The sequence below is a fragment of the Triturus cristatus genome, chromosome 12 (genome assembly GCF_964204655.1).
Source record: "Triturus cristatus chromosome 12, aTriCri1.1, whole genome shotgun sequence".
Taxonomy (NCBI): domain Eukaryota; kingdom Metazoa; phylum Chordata; class Amphibia; order Caudata; family Salamandridae; genus Triturus; species Triturus cristatus.
In genome coordinates, this window is record NC_140595.1 from 664,919,149 (window position 1) to 664,941,865 (window position 22,717).

General features: G+C 46.1%; 1 protein-coding gene across 4 annotated transcripts in view; it reads right to left on the reverse strand.

The window, feature by feature from the left end:
- The window catches only part of LOC146780067 (DNA topoisomerase I, mitochondrial-like), a 1,246,550-nt gene that overhangs the window by 72,924 nt on the left and 1,150,909 nt on the right, over positions 1–22,717 (reverse strand). For all 4 annotated transcript variants that reach the window (XR_014972079.1, XM_085637972.1, XM_085637970.1 and 1 more), the window contains one exon: positions 18,672–18,857. Coding sequence is in view for 3 of the 4 variants with exons in the window: in XM_085637972.1 (XP_085494098.1) it covers positions 18,672–18,857 (186 nt within the window). In the remaining variant the exon portion in view is untranslated. The remainder of the gene's footprint in view (positions 1–18,671; positions 18,858–22,717) is intronic.

The window sequence follows — 22,717 nt, forward strand, 5'->3', positions numbered from 1 at the left end:
AGATCCGCAACATTCTATTTGGAATAACGTTGGCGCCGATTGACGAATCTTCGTGAAATTTTTCAAACTTTTGGCCAGCTCCGGTCCACTCCTATCCTGCAAATTTCACGGTGATTCGTCAAGCAGGGGCCGAGAAAAAAGGGGGGTCCCAAAACGCGTTTTCCCCATGCATTTTCCCATAGGACCTGTTGACGCAGCTACAGCCCGAACTGCTGAACGGAATTACACCAAATTTGGCAAAGAGGTAGTCCTCAGTTCAGACTCGTGCCTTTTGCTTAAATGGTGTAAATCCGTTCAGTAGTTCCTGAGAAAATTAGAGTTACAAAGATAGATATATATGGGCGGAGCCCAACGACACCTCATCGTGAGATCTGATTGGCTGTCAGTACTTCATCCAAGAAGTGTTGGCAGCCATCTTGGGACCAATATACAGGATAGCACCTCATTAAAAAGCATTGCAGTTAATAGAAGATTTTAAGACTTTAGTTACATTATAACTCATTTGTTGATGGTACCATACTCAATTTAGGAATTGTGGTGTGTTCTAAGGTGATTTTACCATGAAAAGCCTTCTGCTGTGATATCATGAATCATGTTTGAGAGAAAACTATTTTCTCATGCTTTTCCCACAGAGGTTTGGAAGGTGATCTATAAGCTAAACTGAGAGCATATTTTCTGTAAATTCACATTATCTTTCTCAGTCATGTGAGAATGAAGTCTGACATTCTCAGTAAAACATGTACATCCAACAAGGGCAGAGACTGTCAGTTGATTCCTTTGTGTTCTACTGCAGCTTCCCAGAGTGTTCCAAAGAACAACTAGAGCTCTAACTGTCCTACTTATGACAAACGTATTGCACGCCTGAAGCGATCTTGATTGGAACAAAGTGGTAACTCTTAAAACATTTAATTTAAAAAGGAACAAATTGAGGGGGTTCATTTTGCCATAGAAATTATGATTAGTGCTGCAGAAAGAAAAATTAGGGCACATTTTGACTTCTCAAATCCTCTTCTATTTCATAAAAAAATTCTGACATGCAGATTGAAACATGCACTTTGAATACCAGCAGCAGACTTCCCTGGTGAGCAGTAGCTTTACTACAGTGATCTAACGAGCAACTAGAGTGCTAACATTCAGAATTTATGGCAAATGTCTGACATATCTGAACGCCTTCTTGATGGAACCAAAGTAAAAAACTGAAAGTATTTCCTACTGAGGAAACTGCAGTAAATGAGGAAATTAGGAAACTTCATAACAAATAAGTCTCCCAAGATGGCCACCAGAGACAAAAGAGCCCAAATGTAGCCCAAATATCATCCAGATGTAGCCCAAGTATAGCCCAATGACAGAAAGTCCCAGAGTGTTCTTAAGAACAACTAGAGTGCTTACTGTCTTACTTATGACAAAAGTATGTCACACCTGAAGCCATCTTGATTGGAATAAACTGGTAACACTTAAAACATTTAATTTAAAAAGGAACACAATGAGGGGGTTCATTTTGCCATAGAAATTATGATTAGTGCTGAAGAAAGAAAAATGAGGGCACATTTTGAGTGACTTCTCAAATCCTCTTCTATTTCTTTAAAAAATTCTGATATGCAGACTGAAATATGCACGTTTAATACCAGCAGCAGACTTCCGTGGTGAGCAGTAGCTTTACTACAGTGATCTAATGAGCAACTAGAGTGCTAACATTCAGAATTTATGGCAAATGTGTGACATATCTGAATACCTTCTTGATGGAATCAAAGTAAAAAACTGAAAGCATTTCCTACTGAGGAGACTGCAGTAAATGAGGAAATTAGGAAACTTCATAAAAAATAAATCTCCCAAGATGGCCACCAGAGACAAAAGAGCCCAAATGCAGCACAAATATCTTCCAGATGTAGCCCACATGTAGCCCAATGACAGAAGTGTGCAAAACACTTATTTTTTGTGTATTTGCAGTTTTATATAGTGCAGACTTGTCAGGTATTGGAGTGCTTTACATGAGCATTGGTTACATCATACAAGATCAAATTCATTTTGGTTGTAGACATGGGGAGATTAAGTGATTTGACCAGAATCACAGAATATTGAGCTGAAGCAGAAACTCCAACCTGGTTTCCCAGTTGCAAAGTCTGCAGCTCTGGAAGTAACACCACATACTCTACCCTAAGTGCAACATTTAATCAAGTGGTCAACTGGATAAAAATACAAAGATTACAAATAATTTAAAATTTCTTTGTCGCTATTTGAAAACTCAGAAAATATGTTCTCATTTTAGTTTTTAGAGCACTAACCATAATTCTGATGCAAATAAGACCCTCTCATATATGTAATTTCTAAAGGAAATGCTCTAGGTATTACAGTTTTGATTACATCAAGATGACGTCGGGCGTTCCACACTTTTGTAATAAATATCAAATGCTAGCAATCTGGTTGTTCATTTGGATACTGTTGAGAGGCAGAGGCCAGGGGCACGGACTCTGAAAATTGAAAGCAGGTAGGAGAGTGCAGAGGCAACAATTTGACCACACTGGGCAGGCAGGACGGGCAGTGGCAGCACAACAGACTATGGAGGGCAGTGGAAAGGGGAGGCAGGGGCAACAAACCAACAATACAGGACTGGCAAGAGAGGCTGTGGCAATATAATAGACCATTGTGGGCAGAAGGAAGAGGCAGTGGTAGTACAACCATACATGCCAACAGACCCATTTCAGCCAGGAAACGTCCAATGTTTTAAAGCTCAAATAGGCTTTATTTGATCGGTCTCCTGTCTACAATCTCCTCTTTTTCAATGTAACTCAAAGGCGAAAATCAATACCCCAGTTTTTTTTCAAAATCTCCCTCCTACCAAGTTCAAAATGTTGGTATGGTACATTGGATCATGGTAGACAGGAGGAATTGGGGTAGGGACATGGACTCGGATAACAGAGGACAGGAGGGACATGGAGAGGTGCACCAAACTGACCCTACAGAGCAGGCATCAGGGTTTGCAGCAGCACAATACACCACACAGGGCATGTGGGACGGGAGTGCAGCACAACAATCCATATAAAGCAATAGGGAGGAGACAGGACCATGCACATAGACAACAGAGAACAGAGGGGAAAGAGGCAATGGTAGACAGCTGACCATAATGGACAGACAGGAGAGAAAGCTGCAGCATAACAGACCATAAAGGGCAGGAGGGACGGATCAGGGGCATTACAATGGAACAGACAAGCCAGGAGGGAGGGAATAGGGGACTGCACAAGGAAACAGAGGGCTGGGGGCAAGGGGGCAGGGCAGGAGCAGCAAGATGACCATGGAGGTCAGGCAGGATGGGCACTAGAAACAAGACCCACCATGGAGAGCAACAGTGAGTATATGATGGCATCCACACAGACCATGGAGGGAAGGTGAGAGGGGGTCAGGGGCAGCTAGCTGACCACACAGGGAAGGTGGGCGGGGCCATGGCAGCACAGAAGACTATGCATGGCAAGCAGGAGGGTTAGTGGCAGCACAATGGCAGTGATGTCATGAGTGATGTCACTGACCATGTCATGAGTGATGTAATATGTGACGTCATCAGCAGTGCATTGCGGGCGCACGAGTTATAGTTAGCTGAACTAACTATAACGGGCGAATTTCAATGGTTTTGTACAAGTGAAAGGTCCAGCTAACTAGAACGCCCCTGAAACCTATGGTTTCTTCAGTCAATTTCTAAGGTTTTTTAAATGCTAATTCCTAACTATAACGTTCCTGAAAACTATGTTGGATCTATATGGATCTTGTTTTGCATTTGTCAATATTTAACATATATTGTATATGATGTGGCCATCTATATAACTATGTGGTTTCACTATCTTTACTGCGGAAGTATATCTTCTATGTCAATGATAACTCCCTCATGTGACGACATCAATAATTTGCACTGGCACTTTAAATATTTTGCACTTTGAGTATAACGCTGTCATGTGAGCAAGGCTCTGAGGAGCCGAAATGTTATGGCCGTCGCTCTGGGCAAATAAATCGATTTTGCACTCTAATTTGGTTCGTGTACTTACTTCGCAAGCATCGGAAAGATTATCGAGGCTGGTGAAAGCGGTAATCTTGATATATTTGGTCGTTTCTTGGTTTCACTCGACCTTCACACGGAACCCTCTCAACTAATTGGTCGGCGTTGGAAGTGAAACTGTTTCCAGGTCTTACCCGGATGTTCTTACTCCCGGAAGGAAGAGTTGGCGCCTGACCCCCCTGATACCACTTTCGGCAGAACTGTGGACACGGACTGCAACGGACTGTGACGGAGGAGGCTCTCCCCAGCCGTGATCGGACGACACGACACGGGAAGGAGGGGAGACTTCGTTGAAAACCCATTGAGGTATCGAGGGATTGTGAGTTTATGTGCAGCGGTGGGGGATTGCGGTTGAAAGTACTTGCAATCGTATTGACCCCCCATACGCATATTAATTAAGACCATAATTGAGCATGACGGCGGACAGCGTGCGCGAACGGGAGGCTGCAGCACTGTCCATGTTTTCTGACAGCCTTCCATTGCCTGTAACCGTTCGTAACGTTCATACCACGGATGTGGTCACACAGGACAATTCATTAAAAGAGAAATTCAGAATTCTAGAGAAAAAACTACGAAGTGAGCAGAGTAAATGGTGGGAGTCGAAATCTCTCCAACGTTACATTGATGTGAATCGTATTCCCCGAGGGTTGCGTATTTTGACGGCTCCTAGCTACGAAAACCCGAACCCTGAGCTAATCGAGGCTGGGGAAAGCGGTAATCTTGATATATATATATATATATATATATATATATACATACACACACACACAGACTCACTCACTGAATAAAACAAATGTTAAAGTAGTGTTATAATTAGGTGTGATAAAAAAATCTGTTTTCATTTTTTTTTTAAAAACATAGAAATTTACCAAAAAGCCAAAGGTTAAAGTAATGGTTTAGTTAGGTGAATTTGTCAGTGACAAAAATAAGGTTTTGAACAAAAAAAAAACTACAGAATTTCACTAGTTATAGTTAGCAGCAGTAACTATAACTTGCTCCCCCACCATGCACTGCTTATGGCCTCACATATGACATCACTCATGACATTATCCATTATACCAGCCAGCCAGAATAACTTTATTCGGTTCATACGGACCATAAAAGTTTAACATGCATACATAGAACTGTAAAAGAATTCACATCAAATTTATAAATCACTAAAAGCCCAGAGCCAAAATATTTGATTCGATGTCCCATTTTCGTAAAAAGCTAAATGTCTAGCTCCTGCATGCTCACAGTTCTACACTACAGGCTTCAGTTCTTCCTGTCACATTCCATCATATCAATACATAATAAAAATGTAAAACCAGTCAAAACACCAATTTTTCTATTGCAGTGCATAACGTTTTCTTATTGTCAATGCAATTCTGACATACTGACATACAGCAGTGCAAATAGAAACAGTGGACAAGGAGTGCAAGAAATTAAAACTCTCCTGATATGTACAAGGGTGGATTTCTCTCAAGATTTAGGAATCGCGCACTTGGCTCTTTATAGAGTGTACAAAACCAAGTGCACCGTGCTCTGTGCAGATAAGTCGTCGCATGGACAGGCAGTGAGTTTATCACCCCAGCCTGGCTCTTTGGGGAAAGCCTCTAGAAAGTGCAATGTGTAAAGACTAAATCTAGTCATAAGGAAATGAGTCTGTACATTAATAGTAAAAGATAGACAAAATTGACAGAACTGAGTGACGTTGATGTGACGTGTTCTCAAGTGCCAGGGACGCGTATTTGCCTCGGCATAATATGCTTCTTTTATAATCATTTTCATATTTTATGAATGCTAGCAGGGTCGTCGAAATAGTGCCCCAGACCAATCGCATTGATTTTTTCTTTAACAAAACGTAGCCATGGTATCGCCAGGGATTCAAACAGTCCCAGAAGATTTCTCTTGAGAACGTTAAGTCCTCAGATGTCCAGATTTTAGACCAAAGAACCAATGGAGCGATATTAATACGGTCCTCTATATAATCCAGCCCTACCTCAGAATGACAGAAGGCTGTGGGGTGCTTTTTGGGGTCATCAACAGTCTTTTTATAAATGTACTATCTAAAATTTGCAACTGAGTGCTTTTGCGATGTCCCCAGACTCCTGCTCCATAGGATGCAACAGACAGGCATTTTGATTTATATAAGGTAATCAATTCCGTAACGGTTTTAGGACCTTAATTACAGGCAAAGCGAAACAGACCCTCCACTACCCAGCTAGTAAGCTGTGCCCTAGCTGTAACAAGGGGGTCCCAATTCAATTTAATATTAAAAACATTCCCCAAATATATAAAATTAGACACCTTGTCGATGGTCTTATCCTTTACAGTACATTTTCTTGTTTTGGTTTGATTAGGGCCACACACCATGATAGAAGACTTAATAAAATTAACTTTTAGGTCCAGTGCAGAAAAATTCAGTAAAAGCATTCAATGATTTTTTAAGACTATTGGCTGTTAGAGCCATTAAAACAGTATCGTCCGCATATGACAGCAAAGGGACCGGGCTGCCTCCTATTCTGGGAAAGTCAAGGGCCTTCTCTGTTAAAAACGCCTCTAGGCCATTTGAGTATAATAAAAAAAGGAAAGGGGCTTCTATTACATCATTTATGACATTACTGATGACATCATCCAAGGAGTTTGTTTTACACTTTAAATTGTGGTGGGTAACTACCATTTTATTTTTCTACCGAATTTTGTAAATGTTGGACCCAGAAAATGGGTTTAAGTGTTTACAAAATGCACGTGCTCCTAATGTACCGTAGCTCTGTAAAGGTATTGAACACATTATAAATCTTTATATTCAAGAGTAACTCTGCGTACAGGTGACATTTGGCTTGTGTTCATTATGTTCCACACAAGTTTTTTGGTTCTGCAGAATAAAGTTTTCGCCAGAAAAATATTCCACGTAGTAGATACTAACTTTTGTAAGCAGGCTTGAGTTATTAGAAAGAATCAGGCCAGCATGACAATTTCTACCTAACATAGAAAATTGTGTGCATCAGGTTCTAAACTATGTACATGTGCCTGTTTTGCTTGAGAAGATGGGCTATCTGTAAAGTTTTCACCACAGTATGAACGGTGCAGCTAATATGATGTTTAGCACAACTCAGCATCTTGGTTATTTTTAGCAAACAGTGTCGTTTTTTACAACTGTTGCACAGAGTGTACACTGTTCTTAGTAGATACTTTTTAATACTCTGTGGTGAATTTCTCATGAGAGTTCACTGTCTGCAAACAGTGTAGTACAGGGCAAATCTCTCTCCATTAAGTGAATAAGGGTTTCTCATATACTCGTGGATGATTGTTAATGTGAACTATGCTACCTGTAAGGGAGTTATATCTATGATGGCAATAATGATGGCAGATATTCTCCTGATCTATTTTGTACTTACTGTCAGGCCTCTAATGCCATAGTAATTTATAGCGCAATAAGAAGGAAAACGAAGCTTGGATGAGGATATCAGTGATGTCAATCATGTAATTTGAGATACCAGTGATTATATAGAAAAGGTCATGTGTGATGTCTTATGAGGTCATAAGCAGTGCATGGTGGGGATGCAAGTTATTATAGTGGTGCCAACTATAACTGGTAAATTGTTTTTTTTTTAGTGCAACGTTGTCATTGACAAATTCACCTAACTATAACATTACTTTAACCTTTGGTTTTTCAGTGAATTTCTCTTTTTTCTTTTTTTTAACGTAAAGCAATACTTGATGACCATACATGAATGAAAAATGCCTGCTGCACAGGGCCTTTCACTGTGCTAGGCCGGGGTTGGCTGCAGGGCTTGGCTGCAGCCAACCCTGTTTTATACCCTCAACCCCATGCAACCTTCTGCCGTGCGCAGTGGAGGGTTGGCCATAGGGCCAGGCCCTGGGGACCCCATTCCCCAGGGCTAGTTCTAAAAATAAAGGTGGGGAGTTAAGCGGCCCCCTCTTCAAGCCTCTTTTGGCTCTGGAGATCCCATAACCCAGGGCCGTGTATTTTCTTAAGGGGATGGGCTCGCCTATGTTGGTGGGTTTGTGAGTGGATGTATGAGTGTCTCATTGGGTCTGGGAGTGGGTGCCTGAGCCTCTGAGTACGTCTGAGAGAGGGTGTGTGAATGCTCTGTTTTGTCCTCTTGCGGCTCTTTGTGCCCTTTGTTTTCCATTCTTTGTATTTTTCTCCCTCTAAATTGGGGGAGGGAAGCTCCTTAATTTTCAGTGGTGGACAGAGGGGCACAATACCCTCCTCCACGGCCCAATTTTGGCACCAGGGACCCATACCCTGGAGCCCACCATAATTCAGTGGGGGAGGGGGCTGTACAACATCACTCCCCAGGCTGATTTTGGGCCCGGGATCCCTATCCCCCGGTGCACACCTTAGGAGAATGGGGAGGCACGAGACTCCCCTTCCCAGGCCAATTCCGGCCCTGGGGATCTCATCACATGGGACCAGTCCATGTTTCTCTATGTATCCTGGAGCCTACCCAGGACACCTAGTGTGCTATGAGACCGTGGGGGGAGCCTCAAGGCTACCGCGGTCCTAGCTGTCTCTCTGCCTCCTGCAGGAGCTTGCATTGGTATTGCACACAGGGAGCTGCTGGAAATGCAGCTCCCTGAGTGCCAGAGCAATAGTTTCATCATCTCTTTCCCTGCCTGCATGTCTGAGTGCAGGAAAAGAGATGAACCCTCCGCTTCCAGTGGCCTCGAGTACTTTGACAGCTCCCGCCTGCTGGAACTGGAGTCTTTGCTTTTGCTTGGCAAGAGCTGTCAGCTCCTGCCAAGCAAAAGCAAACAACTGTGTCCAGGGGGTGGGCACCCCAGGACATAGATGGAGCCAGCCCTAGGGGGTGGTGGTTCTCAGGGCAATTACTGGTTCCAGGAGGGGGCCACACAGCTTCCCTCCTTTACTTTTCATGGGTAGGCCCCGGGCAGGTGGTTGTGCCTGGGGCGTATTCTTTTGAAAGTTATTTGCCCCAGGATGGTGGTGGTCTCCAGGGCCCGGGGGGTTACTTTCAATTTAGCCCAGGGGAGTTGGTGGTCTCCCATTTCTTTCTATTTAGCCATGAGGCGGTGGTGGTCCCTGGGGCCGAGGGGTGTTCGCGCAGCCCCCGCAATAGGTAGGTAAAGCTTTATTCGATATAAAATATCATAAAAGCACAACATACAATGATAAAAAAGAGGATCAAGTGTACATAAAAAACATCAGTAGTCGCGAACGTCTTAAAAAGTTATAAAAACAGTTAAAAGCAACATATAAGAAACAGAGAATAAAGTGCTTGGTTATTTAGAGTTCGTTAAAATACATGGTAGCCGTCGATCTCATAAATGGGTCAGTGCAGTTGGGATGGAATGTTTTTCTTACGCAATAGCCACGCACAACCCAAGTACTTGGCAATGCCGCAGACAATAGTAAGGGACGAAGTATCCGTCTGCAGAATGCGTAGCGCAGTACAGTAGTCACGACATCCCAACATTCTGCAGATCGGACGGAGCCATTTAGCTCTTGGCCTTCGATAATGATGGCAAGCAAATAGGAAGTGAGGAATAGACTCACTAGGTGCTGTGCAACTCGGACAACCAGCAGATGGCGGTGGGGATCCCTTCCAACCAGCAGTCACAGAATTAAGGGGGAGGGACCCTAATCTAAATCGTACATACAGGGATCTGTCCAGAGGGGACTGGATGAAGTCAAGATATGCCTCAAGTTTACAAACGGGCTTATGTTCTAAGAAAGCCACACTCAACTTCCCCAATTTGGGATTATTCAGATCTCTTGTATTTACCCAACTCCAATATGCTTCCTTAAGATCCTGTTTCTGAGGGGGTACCTGAGATACCCAGGAGTCTTCGTAGCCAATGGATTTCAGTGGTTGCTTTATGTGGGTGAACCATTTTAACCTCCGCCCAGTGTCTGCTAATAGGAGATCATCTAGACCTGCCGCATATTTAGCAAGTTCAGGGGTCCTCCGCAGTCTAGCCCAGAATAGTAAAGGGCGTAGGCGTGCAATGTCCTGGATTGAGTGTCTCCCCAGGTCATGCAGCAAAGGTTTTAACGGGGATGATACTGGGACGGAGATGAGGTTCCTCATAAAATTGTTCTCTGAGACTACCAAATCGTGAATGTTTTCGTAACCCCAAATTTCAGCCCCATACATGGAGCTAGACAATGCCTGGGCCTCATATACCACAAGAGCCGGTGCCACAGGTCGGCTAGTAGAGAGGTGTTGTTCTCTTATAATGGCACCGGAAACCCTCTTGTGGCACAGAAGCATCTTGGTCAAGTGAGCACTCCACTTCATCCCTTTTGCAATGCGTATCCCTAGATAATCAAAAGAATCTACAATGTCTAGGGGAGTGCCATCAAGGGTAAAAGTATAACTAAAACGTCTCGGAGGGTTTATAACCATTAATTTGGTTTTTTCAGTATTGATAATGAGCCCATAGGATTTGCAAAAGAGAGCAAATCTATCTAGATTTCTTTGTAGGCCAGCCGGGGATTTTGAAATCAGGAGAGTGTCGTCGGCGAACAGGAGGGTGGGGATCTTTTCACCAGCCAGGGCTGGCGCATCGGCAGGGACCTCTCTAAGGAAGTCCACCACCCCATTAATGTATAGAGAAAACAGGGTGGGAGCCAGCACACAGCCCTGGCGTACCCCCCTATTCACCGCGACACTCCCTGTAAGCTGGCCTTGGGCCCCCCATCTGATATTGGCATGGTTATTTTCATGTAAAAGCTTTAAAAAGGCAAGAATCTCATGGGGAACACCTAGTTGAAATAAAACCTGCCACAAACATTGGCGGGGAATTAGGTCGAAAGCCGACTTTAAATCAATAAAAGCTAAATATAGGGTTCCCTTGCCTAAGACTACCGTTTTCCAATATATCATAAAAAATCTAAAAACTTGATCCATGGTGCCTACCTTTTGTCTAAAACCTGCTTGAAAATGTGATAAAACATCCCCATTCCCAATCCAGCATCTCAGTCTCATTAGGAGAACCCTGCCAACTACCTTCTGTATTACATCAATTAGACTGATAGGTCTATAGTTAGCAGGGTCCTCCTTATTGCCCTTTTTAAAAATTGGCACAACCACCGCGGCTTTCCAGGACGCAGGTACTATGCAGCCCTTAGCTATGGCATTCATGACAACAACAATGAATGAGGCCCAGGGGATTGGGTCATGTAGAAGAAGGTCACCTGGTATGCCATCGGGCCCAGCCGCCTTACCTGGGGCAATACTTTTGATGGCCAAGATGGTTTCGTGGATCCCAAAATTGGTCTCCGCTGGGAACTCAACAATGGGTGGCGAATCCTCCGCCACCGGTGTGTCCGAGGCAGTCACCCCCTCATATATAGCAGAGAAATGGTCGAACCATTGCAGCTCCGCTATGTGATTAGGGATACTTATTGTTTTGGCCCTTTTGGCTTTGTTCAGAATATCCCAGAAGGTTGTAGAATTCCGGTTTAAAGCCGCCTCCTTGAGTTCCTGCCAATGACTTTCTTCCCAATCCCGTTTGGCATCCTTCAATGATCTTGCATAGTCTTGTCTTGCCTTACTGATTAGGTTTCTGTCCTGTTTCCTTAAGGCTAGGGACAGAGTAATTCTGGCCCTTCTGCAATCTTTGGAGTACCAAGGGTTCCCGCTCCTTGAGGAGTCCGCCTTGGGGCGAGCTTTCTCCCCCACAATAAAGAAGTCCCCTATTTTGCTGATGGTGTCATAATAGACAGAGGCAATTAGGTGGGGATCATCCATTTTAGTACTAGCTTCATGGAGTTCGGTAAGTTTCCTGGCTAGGAGCTCTTTGATCAGAGCAAGCTTCTCCTCATGTTGGGAGATCCCGTGCCATTTAAGGCGTCGACAGCACCCTGCCAATGACACCTCCTTGGTTGCCATTAGTGGGGATTCGTTGGCCACATTGGGTGTTATCCTCCAAGGGTCTTTGGCTTGTAGACATAGTGGATTGTGGTCGCTATCTATTGTATTTTTGACGACCATATCTATAATGAGCCCCCATGAGTGGATATCGACAAGGATGTAATCGATGCGTGATGGCGAGGATAATCTGTTGAAGGTAAAGGCGCCACCCTTGTCAGATATAGATCTGCCATTCACTGCACGTAGATTAAATTCTTGTGTAAGTGCGTTCAGTTGGATGGCCCTTTGTGACCATTTCTTAATCGGAGCAAGTTCCAAAGGCGGGATTCCCCAAGTGAGATCTGAATCACTAAGCCTGAGTAAATCTTCTGAGGCTAGGGGTTCGAAAGTGCAGTTAAAATCTCCGCAGATAATAATAGTGGAGTTCCGGTCAATATGTGTAAGTTCATGTTCCAGAGCAACCACTGTCAGAGATCTGTCCACCCAGAGAACCTCTAGCATAAATGTTGAAGAGATCTAGGGTGGGGCCGCCATGCGTGCCTTTTATTGTCAGATGTAGCAGATCCGGGGAAACATTGTTATGGCACTGAACCTGCCAGTTGAGCTTAATGTTTATCCACACAAGGAGACCCCCGGAAGGGCGACCTTTCCCTGAGCTTATGGCCGGTAAGAAATATGTGGAATACCCTGATTTGTATAACGGGGTTGTACTCCATGTCTCTTGGAATGCACATACGTCGAATGTGCCAATAAAATCGTGCCATTCCGGGATCAAAAGCTTTTTGGTGAGCCCCGCAACGTTCCATGACACAAGATTAAAAAGGGGCATAGGCTTTGCAGGTGGGATGGTAGACTGTGTGACAGGGGGCATCTCACAGGACGGGGAGGGGAGAAAAGAGGGGGACAAGCTTTCAGGGGCTGTGGTGATGTCGTTACGAACAACAGTGATCTGCTCCATAAGACAACCCTCGAGAGGAGGATTTTGGGCCAGTCAGTCAACCCTATTCAAGTTGGAATCGTTGCTGAAAATCCTCTGTCTACCCGCTGGGAAAGCGTTGCTTGAGATCCAAGGCGGAATGCGCCTTATCTGGATACCAGAGTGGTCCGGGGCCGAGGTACGATATTCGAGGAGTACCAAATTCTCGGCCAGGGTACTGTTAGAAAGAGTAAGCTCAATGCAGTCAAATTGGCTAGTGTAATGAGACAGTCTCCTGGCCTTGGTAATGTCTTCTCGAATAATGGACCTACAGCCCCTGACATGCCTAACCCAGTGTATGGCTTTGTTTGTAAGGGAGTCCGCATTTTCGTGAGATTGGTTATTAGTAAGACTTGGTACCCCAGTCATGTATACTACAGTTGGGTTGGACAGTGAACTAGCGAGAGTAGTATTGGGTGCGATATTGTCTCCAGGGCATGGCACAGACCTCTGGCTATTGGGTCTCACTGGTCCAATTCCTACAGCTAAAGGTGGGATAGGAGTGGTAACTTTGTCAGTTCTCAGATTGTTTGCAGTATCCCTATTTGGTGGTATACTCCGGCTAGGAGGGAGCAGAGTAATCTGGCTAGTGAAGTTAGTTGTGGCATGGGATTGATCTTTAGCCTTACGAGTAACTGACAAAGGGCCTGTTTGGGCGGTGGTTTGAAATGCAAGTGATGTTGGCTCCGCAGGGCTACTAGACGTTGCAGGCTGCATAGGAGTTAATAAGACCCTCTTGCTCAATTCCATGACTATCTTCTTCAGGGATACTATCTCTGACAATAACTGGTCGATTTTTTGTTCCATCGAGACCCCATGCAAGACAGGGGTCTGAGCTTCATTAGGGAGCGAGGGACCAGCCGCTTGACAAGCAGCTGTATCCTCCTCTAGATCTTCCAGGATAGCAAACCTATTAGAGCAAGTGAGGTCAAGCTGAGTGATGGAAGAGAGAGATTCGGTGTCTGGTGTAAGACCCTGTGTAGCCTGTTTGTCTTCCTGATAGGACTCATGATTATGGACTATAGGTGTACGGGAAGCGGGCGCGTTGGAAGGGGCTTCCCTGGCTTTGGTAAACATGCTAGGGATCTTGCGAATGGAGAGACTAGATGGCAAATCATTGGTCAAGCAGCATGGTTAACTTTTTTTGCTTTCTTCCCCTTTTTGGAAGCATTACCCCCACCTCCTTCCATGGATTTCCTTTTAGCCATGGTAAAAACACAAGGGAAATGGAGGATAACAGCAACGCCACAAACCTGGGAACAGTGTAAAATCAGGGAGCAGTATACAACGACAGTACTTAGTTCAAGTTCTCACAGATGGCAGTGTTGTATAGTATATTATGGGCCCAGGTTTGTTCTGGGGATGGAAGAATCTCAGCAATACAGTACCTTGGTGTGCCAGCTCGCAAGTCAGAGGGGTGGCCCAGCCCGGCCGCTTCCGGCCCCGGACGGCCACAGACGGCCCGCCCTCTGCCCGGGCTCAGCCCGGCGTCGCCCGCGCGCGTCCCGCGACGCGAGGGAATCACTCGCTTTTAAGCGCCTCCGGGCGCGCTGGAACGCTGGAGCAGTCCGGCTCGCTAGGAATCACGGGAGCTGTAGTCTCCCCCCGCGACGGCCAATGGTGTTGAATGGCAGCGGGGGAGACAAACAGTGTAGGGACCCCGTCGCTGTCAGGCTGCTCAAACAGGGAGTTCAGGTGAGGCAATACAGTGGCGCTGCCAGAAAGATTATGGCCCCCCGCTCCACCAAGGAATCACTCGCTTTTAAGCGCCTCCGGGCGCGCTGGAACGCTGGAGCAGTCCGGCTCGCTAGGAATCACGGGAGCTGTAGTCTCCCCCCGCGACGGCCAATGGTGTTGAATGGCAGCGGGGGAGACAAACAGCGTAGGGACCCCGTCGCTGTCAGGCTGCTCAAACAGGGAGTTCAGGTGAGGCAATACAGTGGCGCTGCCAGAAAGATTATGGCCCCCCGCTCCACCAAGGAATCACTCGCTTTTAAGCGCCTCCGGGCGCGCTGGAACGCTGGAGCAGTCCGGCTCGCTAGGAATCACGGGAGCTGTAGTCTCCCCCCGCGACGGCCAATGGTGTTGAATGGCAGCGGGGGAGACAAACAGCGTAGGGACCCCGTCGCTGTCAGGCTGCTCAAACAGGGAGTTCAGGTGAGGCAATACAGTGGCGCTGCCAGAAAGATTATGGCCCCCCGCTCCACCAAGGAATCACTCGCTTTTAAGCGCCTCCGGGCGCGCTGGAACGCTGGAGCAGTCCGGCTCGCTAGGAATCACGGGAGCTGTAGTCTCCCCCCGCGACGGCCAATGGTGTTGAATGGCAGCGGGGGAGACAAACAGCGTAGGGACCCCGTCGCTGTCAGGCTGCTCAAACAGAGAGTTCAGGTGAGGCAATACAGTGGCGCTGCCAGAAAGATTATGGCCCCCCGCTCCACCAAGGAATCACTCGCTTTTAAGCGCCTCCGGGCGCGCTGGAACGCTGGAGCAGTCCGGCTCGCTAGGAATCACGGGAGCTGTAGTCTCCCCCCGCGACGGCCAATGGTGTTGAATGGCAGCGGGGGAGACAAACGGCGTAGGGACCCCGTCGCTGTCAGGCTGCTCAAACAGGGAGTTCAGGTGAGGCAATACAGTGGCGCTGCCAGAAAGATTATGGCCCCCCGCTCCACCAAGGAATCACTCGCTTTTAAGCGCCTCCGGGCACGCTGGAACGCTGGAGCAGTCCGGCTCGCTAGGAATCACGGGAGCTGTAGTCTCCCCCCGCGACGGCCAATGGTGTTGAATGGCAGCGGGGGAGACAAACAGCGTAGGGACCCCGTCGCTGTCAGGCTGCTCAAACAGGGAGTTCAGGTGAGGCAATACAGTGGCGCTGCCAGAAAGATTATGGCCCCCCGCTCCACCAAGGAATCACTCGCTTTTAAGCGCCTCCGGGCGCGCTGGAACGCTGGAGCAGTCCGGCTCGCTAGGAATCACGGGAGCTGTAGTCTCCCCCCGCGACGGCCAATGGTGTTGAATGGCAGCGGGGGAGACAAACAGCGTAGGGACCCCGTCGCTGTCAGGCTGCTCAAACAGGGAGTTCAGGTGAGGCAATACAGTGGCGCTGCCAGAAAGATTATGGCCCCCGCAATATTAAATCATAAGCCCAGAGGAGGTGGTGGTCCTTGGGACATAAAATTGCCTTAGGAGGGGGGCCCCATGTGCCCATGCTACGGGATCTGGCCCACCCAGGGGCATTGGTATAAATAAGCGCGTGTGTGTGAGGGCACTACTTCCTAAATAGTTAGATCTCTTCACATGTACCATTTTTTCCACCCCGTGATACACTCTTACAGGAACAGTTTTCCTATCAATATTTATATATCTATAGATATATGTATGTAAGAGTTGAACTTGCCTTTAGAAAACTTACCTTGCATGGAAAAGACATGTGGCGAGGGTGTGTGTGGTAAAGGCATTGTGTGGTAAACCTTTGTGTAGGAAAGGCATCCGTGGTGTACAAGCATTTTGCTGGCGGTGGGTGTGGACTTGCACTTGGCTGGTGGTATGTTTGGAATAGGGCTTGGTGGCAGTATGTGTAGACTGGTGCTTCGCTGGCGGTGTGAGTAGACTGGCACTTGGCTGGCTGTGTGCGTGGATGGTGCTTGGCAGGCAATGTGCATGGATGACGCTTGGCTTGCGGTGTGCATGGACTAGCTGTGTGGCTTGCATGGATCCCCCAGCATTTCCTTTTAATCAGAATCCCCTGCAAACCTCAAATTTAACCAAAGTCATTTTCCTCACATTTCTGCGTGGCAACGTTCTAGGATCACCGCACCAGTACAGATTTCCTAATACCCAGCATTCTCCTTGGTCTCTTGATAAAAATGGTACTTCACTTTGTGTGGGTAGGCTTAGTGCCAGAGACAGGAAGTGGCCCAAAACCTGCTGTGGAGACTTCAAAATTATTGATCATAAAACCACCTGTTTTGTGAGTCGCCTGCGTTTTTGGTCTCGGGATTGGCAGCCATTTAGAGAAACCTACCAAACCTAGACAGTTCTGAAAACTTGACACCCGGGGAGTCCAGGAAGGTGTGGCTTGCGTGGATCCCCTAAGTTATCATACCGAGAATCCCCTGAAACCCTCAGTATGAAAGTAAGGGGGAAAACAAGCAGGCAGCTTTGCAACTAAATACAAAGATCCAGTAGCAGCTGCTACCGATCGGGAGCAGGGGGGGGGGGGGGGGGGTTGTGTGACGGAACTAAATAACAAAAAAATTGCATTGTTATTTTATTTTCCTATTTAAGTCAGTGGCTCTCGGGCGGGGCTGGCCAGAGCAGGGAGAGGAGTGGTTTGCACTCCTTTAAGTGTGCATGACTGCTTGGCTGGCTCTCTCCCACCAGCCAAACAGTCATGCCTACTTTGCATCTTCCCCACCAGGCTCGCTTTATACAGCCTTGTGAGGAACATGCAAAGCCTCCCAGTCCCCACCTGAACGCCATGTTTCGGACCTCAGACCAATCACAACACTACACTGCAGAGTTGTGATTGGCTATAGGGAGCCTGCGAGCTCGGGTGCTTCCTGCAGCCGGCGGAGACAGAAAGAAGAGGACGGAGAAGAGGCGGCAGCCGGATGGCTCAATAAGTGTTTTGTTGTTATTTAGTTCTGTCCCGCATACCCCCCCCGCCGCTCCTGATCGGTATCAGCTGCTACTGGATCTTTGTATTTAGTTGCACAACTGCAAGCTTGCTTTTCCCCTTACTTTCATACTGTTGTTTCAATGTACATTTAGACTTGAAGTAAACAGTTACTCCAGTAAAAGCTTGATAATTAGCTCGTTGACAGACTTTAATTCTGATGACCTATTCTTTGACCAGAAACTGAACACAGTTTAGAGAACCACCATTTCTGAGCCCTAACTAGTGAGCATATTTCGGTGATAGTCTACACTCTTGGCAGCAACCGGAGGAATCCTATTCTTAGAGACCTTAGGTAACCAAAGGAGATACCTCCAGGTGAGAGACTAACCCATTACCTCATTGAGGCCTGTAACAATTTTAGCATACACCCAAAGACATTTATTTCCGTTTGTTGTTTCTTCTTTTTTTTCTCCAGAGTGGTCTCATAAAATGTTTCTCTGCACCCCCCAGGAGTGCTTCCCCATTTTGATTTACACCATAGATGGAGCATTCTTGTCTTTCTTTACTCTGGGGCAGGACACCAGGGAGTGATAGAAACTAGGGGGCTTATTTACGAGCTCCTTGCGCCACCCGGGCCTCACTTTTACAATGGGATAAAGTGACATACTTGTAAATAAGCCCCTAGTTTTTTTTACTATCCATTAAGTAACGTGATCTTCTAAGGACTAAGTTTAACATTTTGGCTAATGTCCTCATCTAAATCCTGGTGTTTGTTTTCCCTCCTACAATACTTTACTCCTGCAAACTGTTGCGATTCTTAACAGATGCAGTCAGGGTGGCCCATGCGGCAGGTGTGTCAGTGTACCATCAACTTCATGCACACCAGGCAGACTGCCTAGCTTCTGCATTATCCTAAGTTCTTAAACCTTCTGGGATAACCTGGGTATGCCAAGGTATCCAATATGGGTGCTGGTCATGCATGCCCAAAGAGACCACCAGTTTAGGAAGTACTGGGAGTGTGTGTGGGGTGGTGCGATGCGAGGAGAGGAATAGGAGGCTGCCTTTACTCCCATAGAAAATTTATTTCAGAGGGGTGCAATGGTCAATACATCTGGTTTCTATTGCGTACAAAATAATAACTCTGGACCTGGTGGTAACGCTGTACCTGCCAAAAATGGTTCTTACCTGCTTCTCCACTGGCACTTTGTTGTAATATCTGATGGAGTCTTTACCCAGGAAATCAAATTCAACCACATGCTTCTCTCCGTCGAGCTCTGGGTAAAGTTTGATGTGCTCCACTCGCAAAGAGCAGCAGCCGACTGTATCCGCGGTCTCGCCTTCTTCCTTTTCATTACCTGCTCTCAGAGCTAGCTAAACACACAAAGGCAAGTCCATCAGATTAAGCATCATTGAGCCAGTATCCGCAGGACAAACATTCTCAGAAGATAATATGACATGAGTCTTCCAGGACCTGCCTATAGCATTACAGAAGTGTCCAAAGTATATATTTGTGTTTACTACACTTCCAGTTCCAAAGGAAAAGCATCTTTTAATCATTAATAACTACAGACCAAGTTGAAGATTTACACAAAACTTTAAAACAAATTAAATACTAGATTGTTTTAAATTTGAAACAGTTTTCATGTGCATTGGTCAAAGAGTGGAGAGCAAACAGTTGTTTTACCCATTTAAATCCCCTTGGACATTTTGTCCAACTGTTCTGAAAAATCATCTGGATGGATTTACACCAAACCGGAGCAGTAGGCAAGATTTCATACACAGGAGAGAAATTTCATCCTTACTCCTAATATATTACGCCCCTTCAATTGAGGCAATGATCCATTTGGAATGTTGGTGTATGTACCTGAACGGATGCAAAATCATCACAGAAAGCTAGTCTCTGGAGTGGAATTAAACAGGACACGAACCTCAAGCCAGTGAGGAAACTGATAACATCGTTGGGTTTTGATTCATCAAAACACCAGAAGCTGCAGAATTAACACTGTGCACCCTTAAACACACCCAATCCCACCTGAGGGTTGACCGCTTGGCTTCTTTCTGTACAACCCCTTAATAGTTTCCTATTTAATATTGATGGGCTTGGGAAAGGAGTGAACAATACAGAAAGCAGTTCATGACCTCTTGAAACCAGGGTAAGCAAGAGAAATGTCAGACCTCCAAAGACCAGGTGTAGCAAGGGCAGTATTGGAGCTCCGGAGACCGAGGATAGCAAGAGCACTTTCAGAGGCACCAGTGTGCAGGTCATAAGTAGCAGTTGCTAACCCTGGTCACCCTAATTAATGTCAATGGCTAGAACTACAATACCAACACAATCCCCCCCAAAATAAATTATTGCAGTGACAATTTCTGCCAATACATTTCCACTCATATCTTTCCTTTACTCTAGCAGAGTATTACTGAAATCTGAGCTTTAGCCAAGCAGCTCTTTCCTTACAGCTACCAATTCCCCACACTTCACATAACAAGTTGCAAACAGGAGAAGGGAAAGGAGTCTCTAGCCATCTACAGAAACATTTTTCATTGCTGCTGTTTTTAATATACCCTCACTCCAGCTTCTATTCTGAAGGGTGGTTGCTACAGTCCAGAGAGCCTCCGCATCTCTCTTAAATGTTCATTTCTATCCTCAAGATTCTTACACTGGATAAGCCTCAATTGTAGGTAAGTTGATCTCTTGACACTGTTGTTTGGGTCTTTTGATTGCAAGTAAGCCAGTGTTGGACCGTGGCATCTTTTAGTGGCTTTCCCCGGTCTTTTTGATTGTTGACTGCCCAGTTTTGACTGTTTATACTGGTTTAGTGTCTCTGCACACTTTCTCACACCTGTTCAGTGTTAAAGTGCAAGTGCCCCTGTTGTAAATTGTGTTATGGATAGGTGTTTCCATGATTGGCATATTAGATTTACTGGTAAGTCCATAGTACAGTGCACTGAAAGTGCCAGGGCCGGTAAATCAAATGCTACTAATGGGCCTACATCACGGATTGCGCCACCCACATAAGTAGCCCGGTAAATGTAACTCAGACCTGCCAGTGGATTTTGTTTTTCACCACTGCAAGGCTATCTGTCCCATAGGAAAGAATGGTAGTTTTACTTAAGCCATCTTATAAGCTTAACTTCCCACAGGGACAAGATAGGGAAATGGAGTTTAGTATGCCTGGCCTGAGAATGTAAACCTACATCTTTATATGATGATTTTTATGTTCTGTGTTTGAAAATACCACTTTTAGAAAGTAGGTATTTTCTTGCTTAGTCATCCTGTGTGCCTCTGCTGGGTTTGTCGATTGACTGTCTGGCTTTGGAGCGACAGGGGCTGGGGATGTGAATCCACTGGTGGGGGGTGTTGAGGTGTGTCTTGCCTTTCCTGGATGAGTCAGGACTGGACTGAATAGACCTGGGTGCATTTAGAGTAGTAGTAGGAGATTTCCTTGCACCTAAATGGGCTTGGTCTGCTTTAGATAAAGGTTGTCTCCACCTCCGGCTAGAAAGGACCAAACTGGTTTGGACTAAGCACAGACACTTTATGCCTGAGAGAACAAAGGAATTTTGAATGTAAATATTGGGGCCCAGACCCCAGAACTTTAGAACTCACTGAAATTAAGGAACCTGCCAAGGAGAAGAGCTTGAAGAGCTGCCAGAAGGAGTACTGCCGCTTTGCTGTGTTTTTGCTTTGTTGAGTTGGCCTGTAGTTGCTGCTTCTGCTGTGAAAGGACTTGACTGAACTTTCTTTACTGAGTATCTCCAAGGGCTTGAAATAAAGCTGACCTCCTGTTCTGAAGTTTCAGGGACTGCAAAGACTTCACAAACCTCTGGGTACCACTTCTGAAACCGCTGTATCAGTTGCCACAGAGAACGGAAAAGCAACTGACTCCGTCGCTGGCTCCATATCCTGAAGGCACCGCAGAGGGCACGGCCGCATCTCGCACCGCCACCCTGGTCTCACAGACAACCGGTGCTGCCACCGAGCCGCTGCTTGCACTGTGACCTGTGGGTACTGCACTCAGCACTGCCCCGCTTCACTTTGCCATCCTGGTCTCACCAATGCTGTCGCTGCTTGCTGACTTCGATACCCATTACTGCATCGTGGCTGGGGGCACCGCTCTTAAGTTTCACGATGCCCCGCCTTGTCACACACAGCAATCTGGGCCAACAGTCTGTCGTCTGCACCGCAACCTGCCAGAACCACATTGATCACACCCTCACACCGTAAGCCTTTGTCTCACAGACACTGTATGGACGATTGTCACAGAGCCGCTGCCTGCCCCGCATCGTGAGGGCACCGCACCCTGCATCACTTCCACTTTGCAATGCAACCGCAATGGTTGCCACAACCGGTTCACACCAATATGCCGGCCGAAACGAGAAAGGTACTGTTCACAAGTGTCAACGATTTAGCTGGCCGGTCCCGACGCGGTCAGCTGGATCTGTTCGACTCTGTTTTCAGCATCGCGGGAGCCCCGGACAGAGCTACCGACTCGGAAGAACTGTGTTTTTGAGATATTTCTGCAGTTTTAAGGATATCTTGCAAAGTATATACACTTAAATACTGTATGTTGGATTCTTATCGTTTTGGTCTTGTTTTAAATATGTAAAAATATTGGATATTTTTCTTAACTGGTGTGGTGTCCTTTTGTAGTGTTTTTACTGTATTACTGTTGGTTATTTGCAAATGCTTTACACACTGCCTCTGAAGTAAGCCTGACTGCTTGTGCCAAGCTACCAAGGGGGTGAGCAGGGGTTATCTTAGGAGTGCAACTCCCTTATCTTGACAAGAAGGAAGGGTCCCTACTTGGACAAAGGAGCAAACCATTACCAACTAGAGACCCCCATTTTTAATAGCCAGACACACAGAACTTTTATTTATCACCCCTGTATCTGAGGAGCATATAATTATGGTTGGTGCTGAGACTACACAAAGTGTTCCTGTTGCTTGCCTCACTGTTTCCGACATTGAACAAACATTTTGTCCTGTGTGTGCACATTGTGCAATTACTCTATAATTCAATGTCTAACCTTCACAAATTTCATTTATTACTTCCAGGAAGTATTGACTGTACTCACGCTTTCTTGCACTATTCAGCTGCAAATAAATGCTCTGTCCATTTACCTGCTCAGAGGCTTGGTGTTCTGTCCATAATTGTGACCAGGTAGATGACTGCCCTTTCACCCCTGACACTTTCTAGCATCTTCATTACTACTCCTTGTGTCTGCTGAAT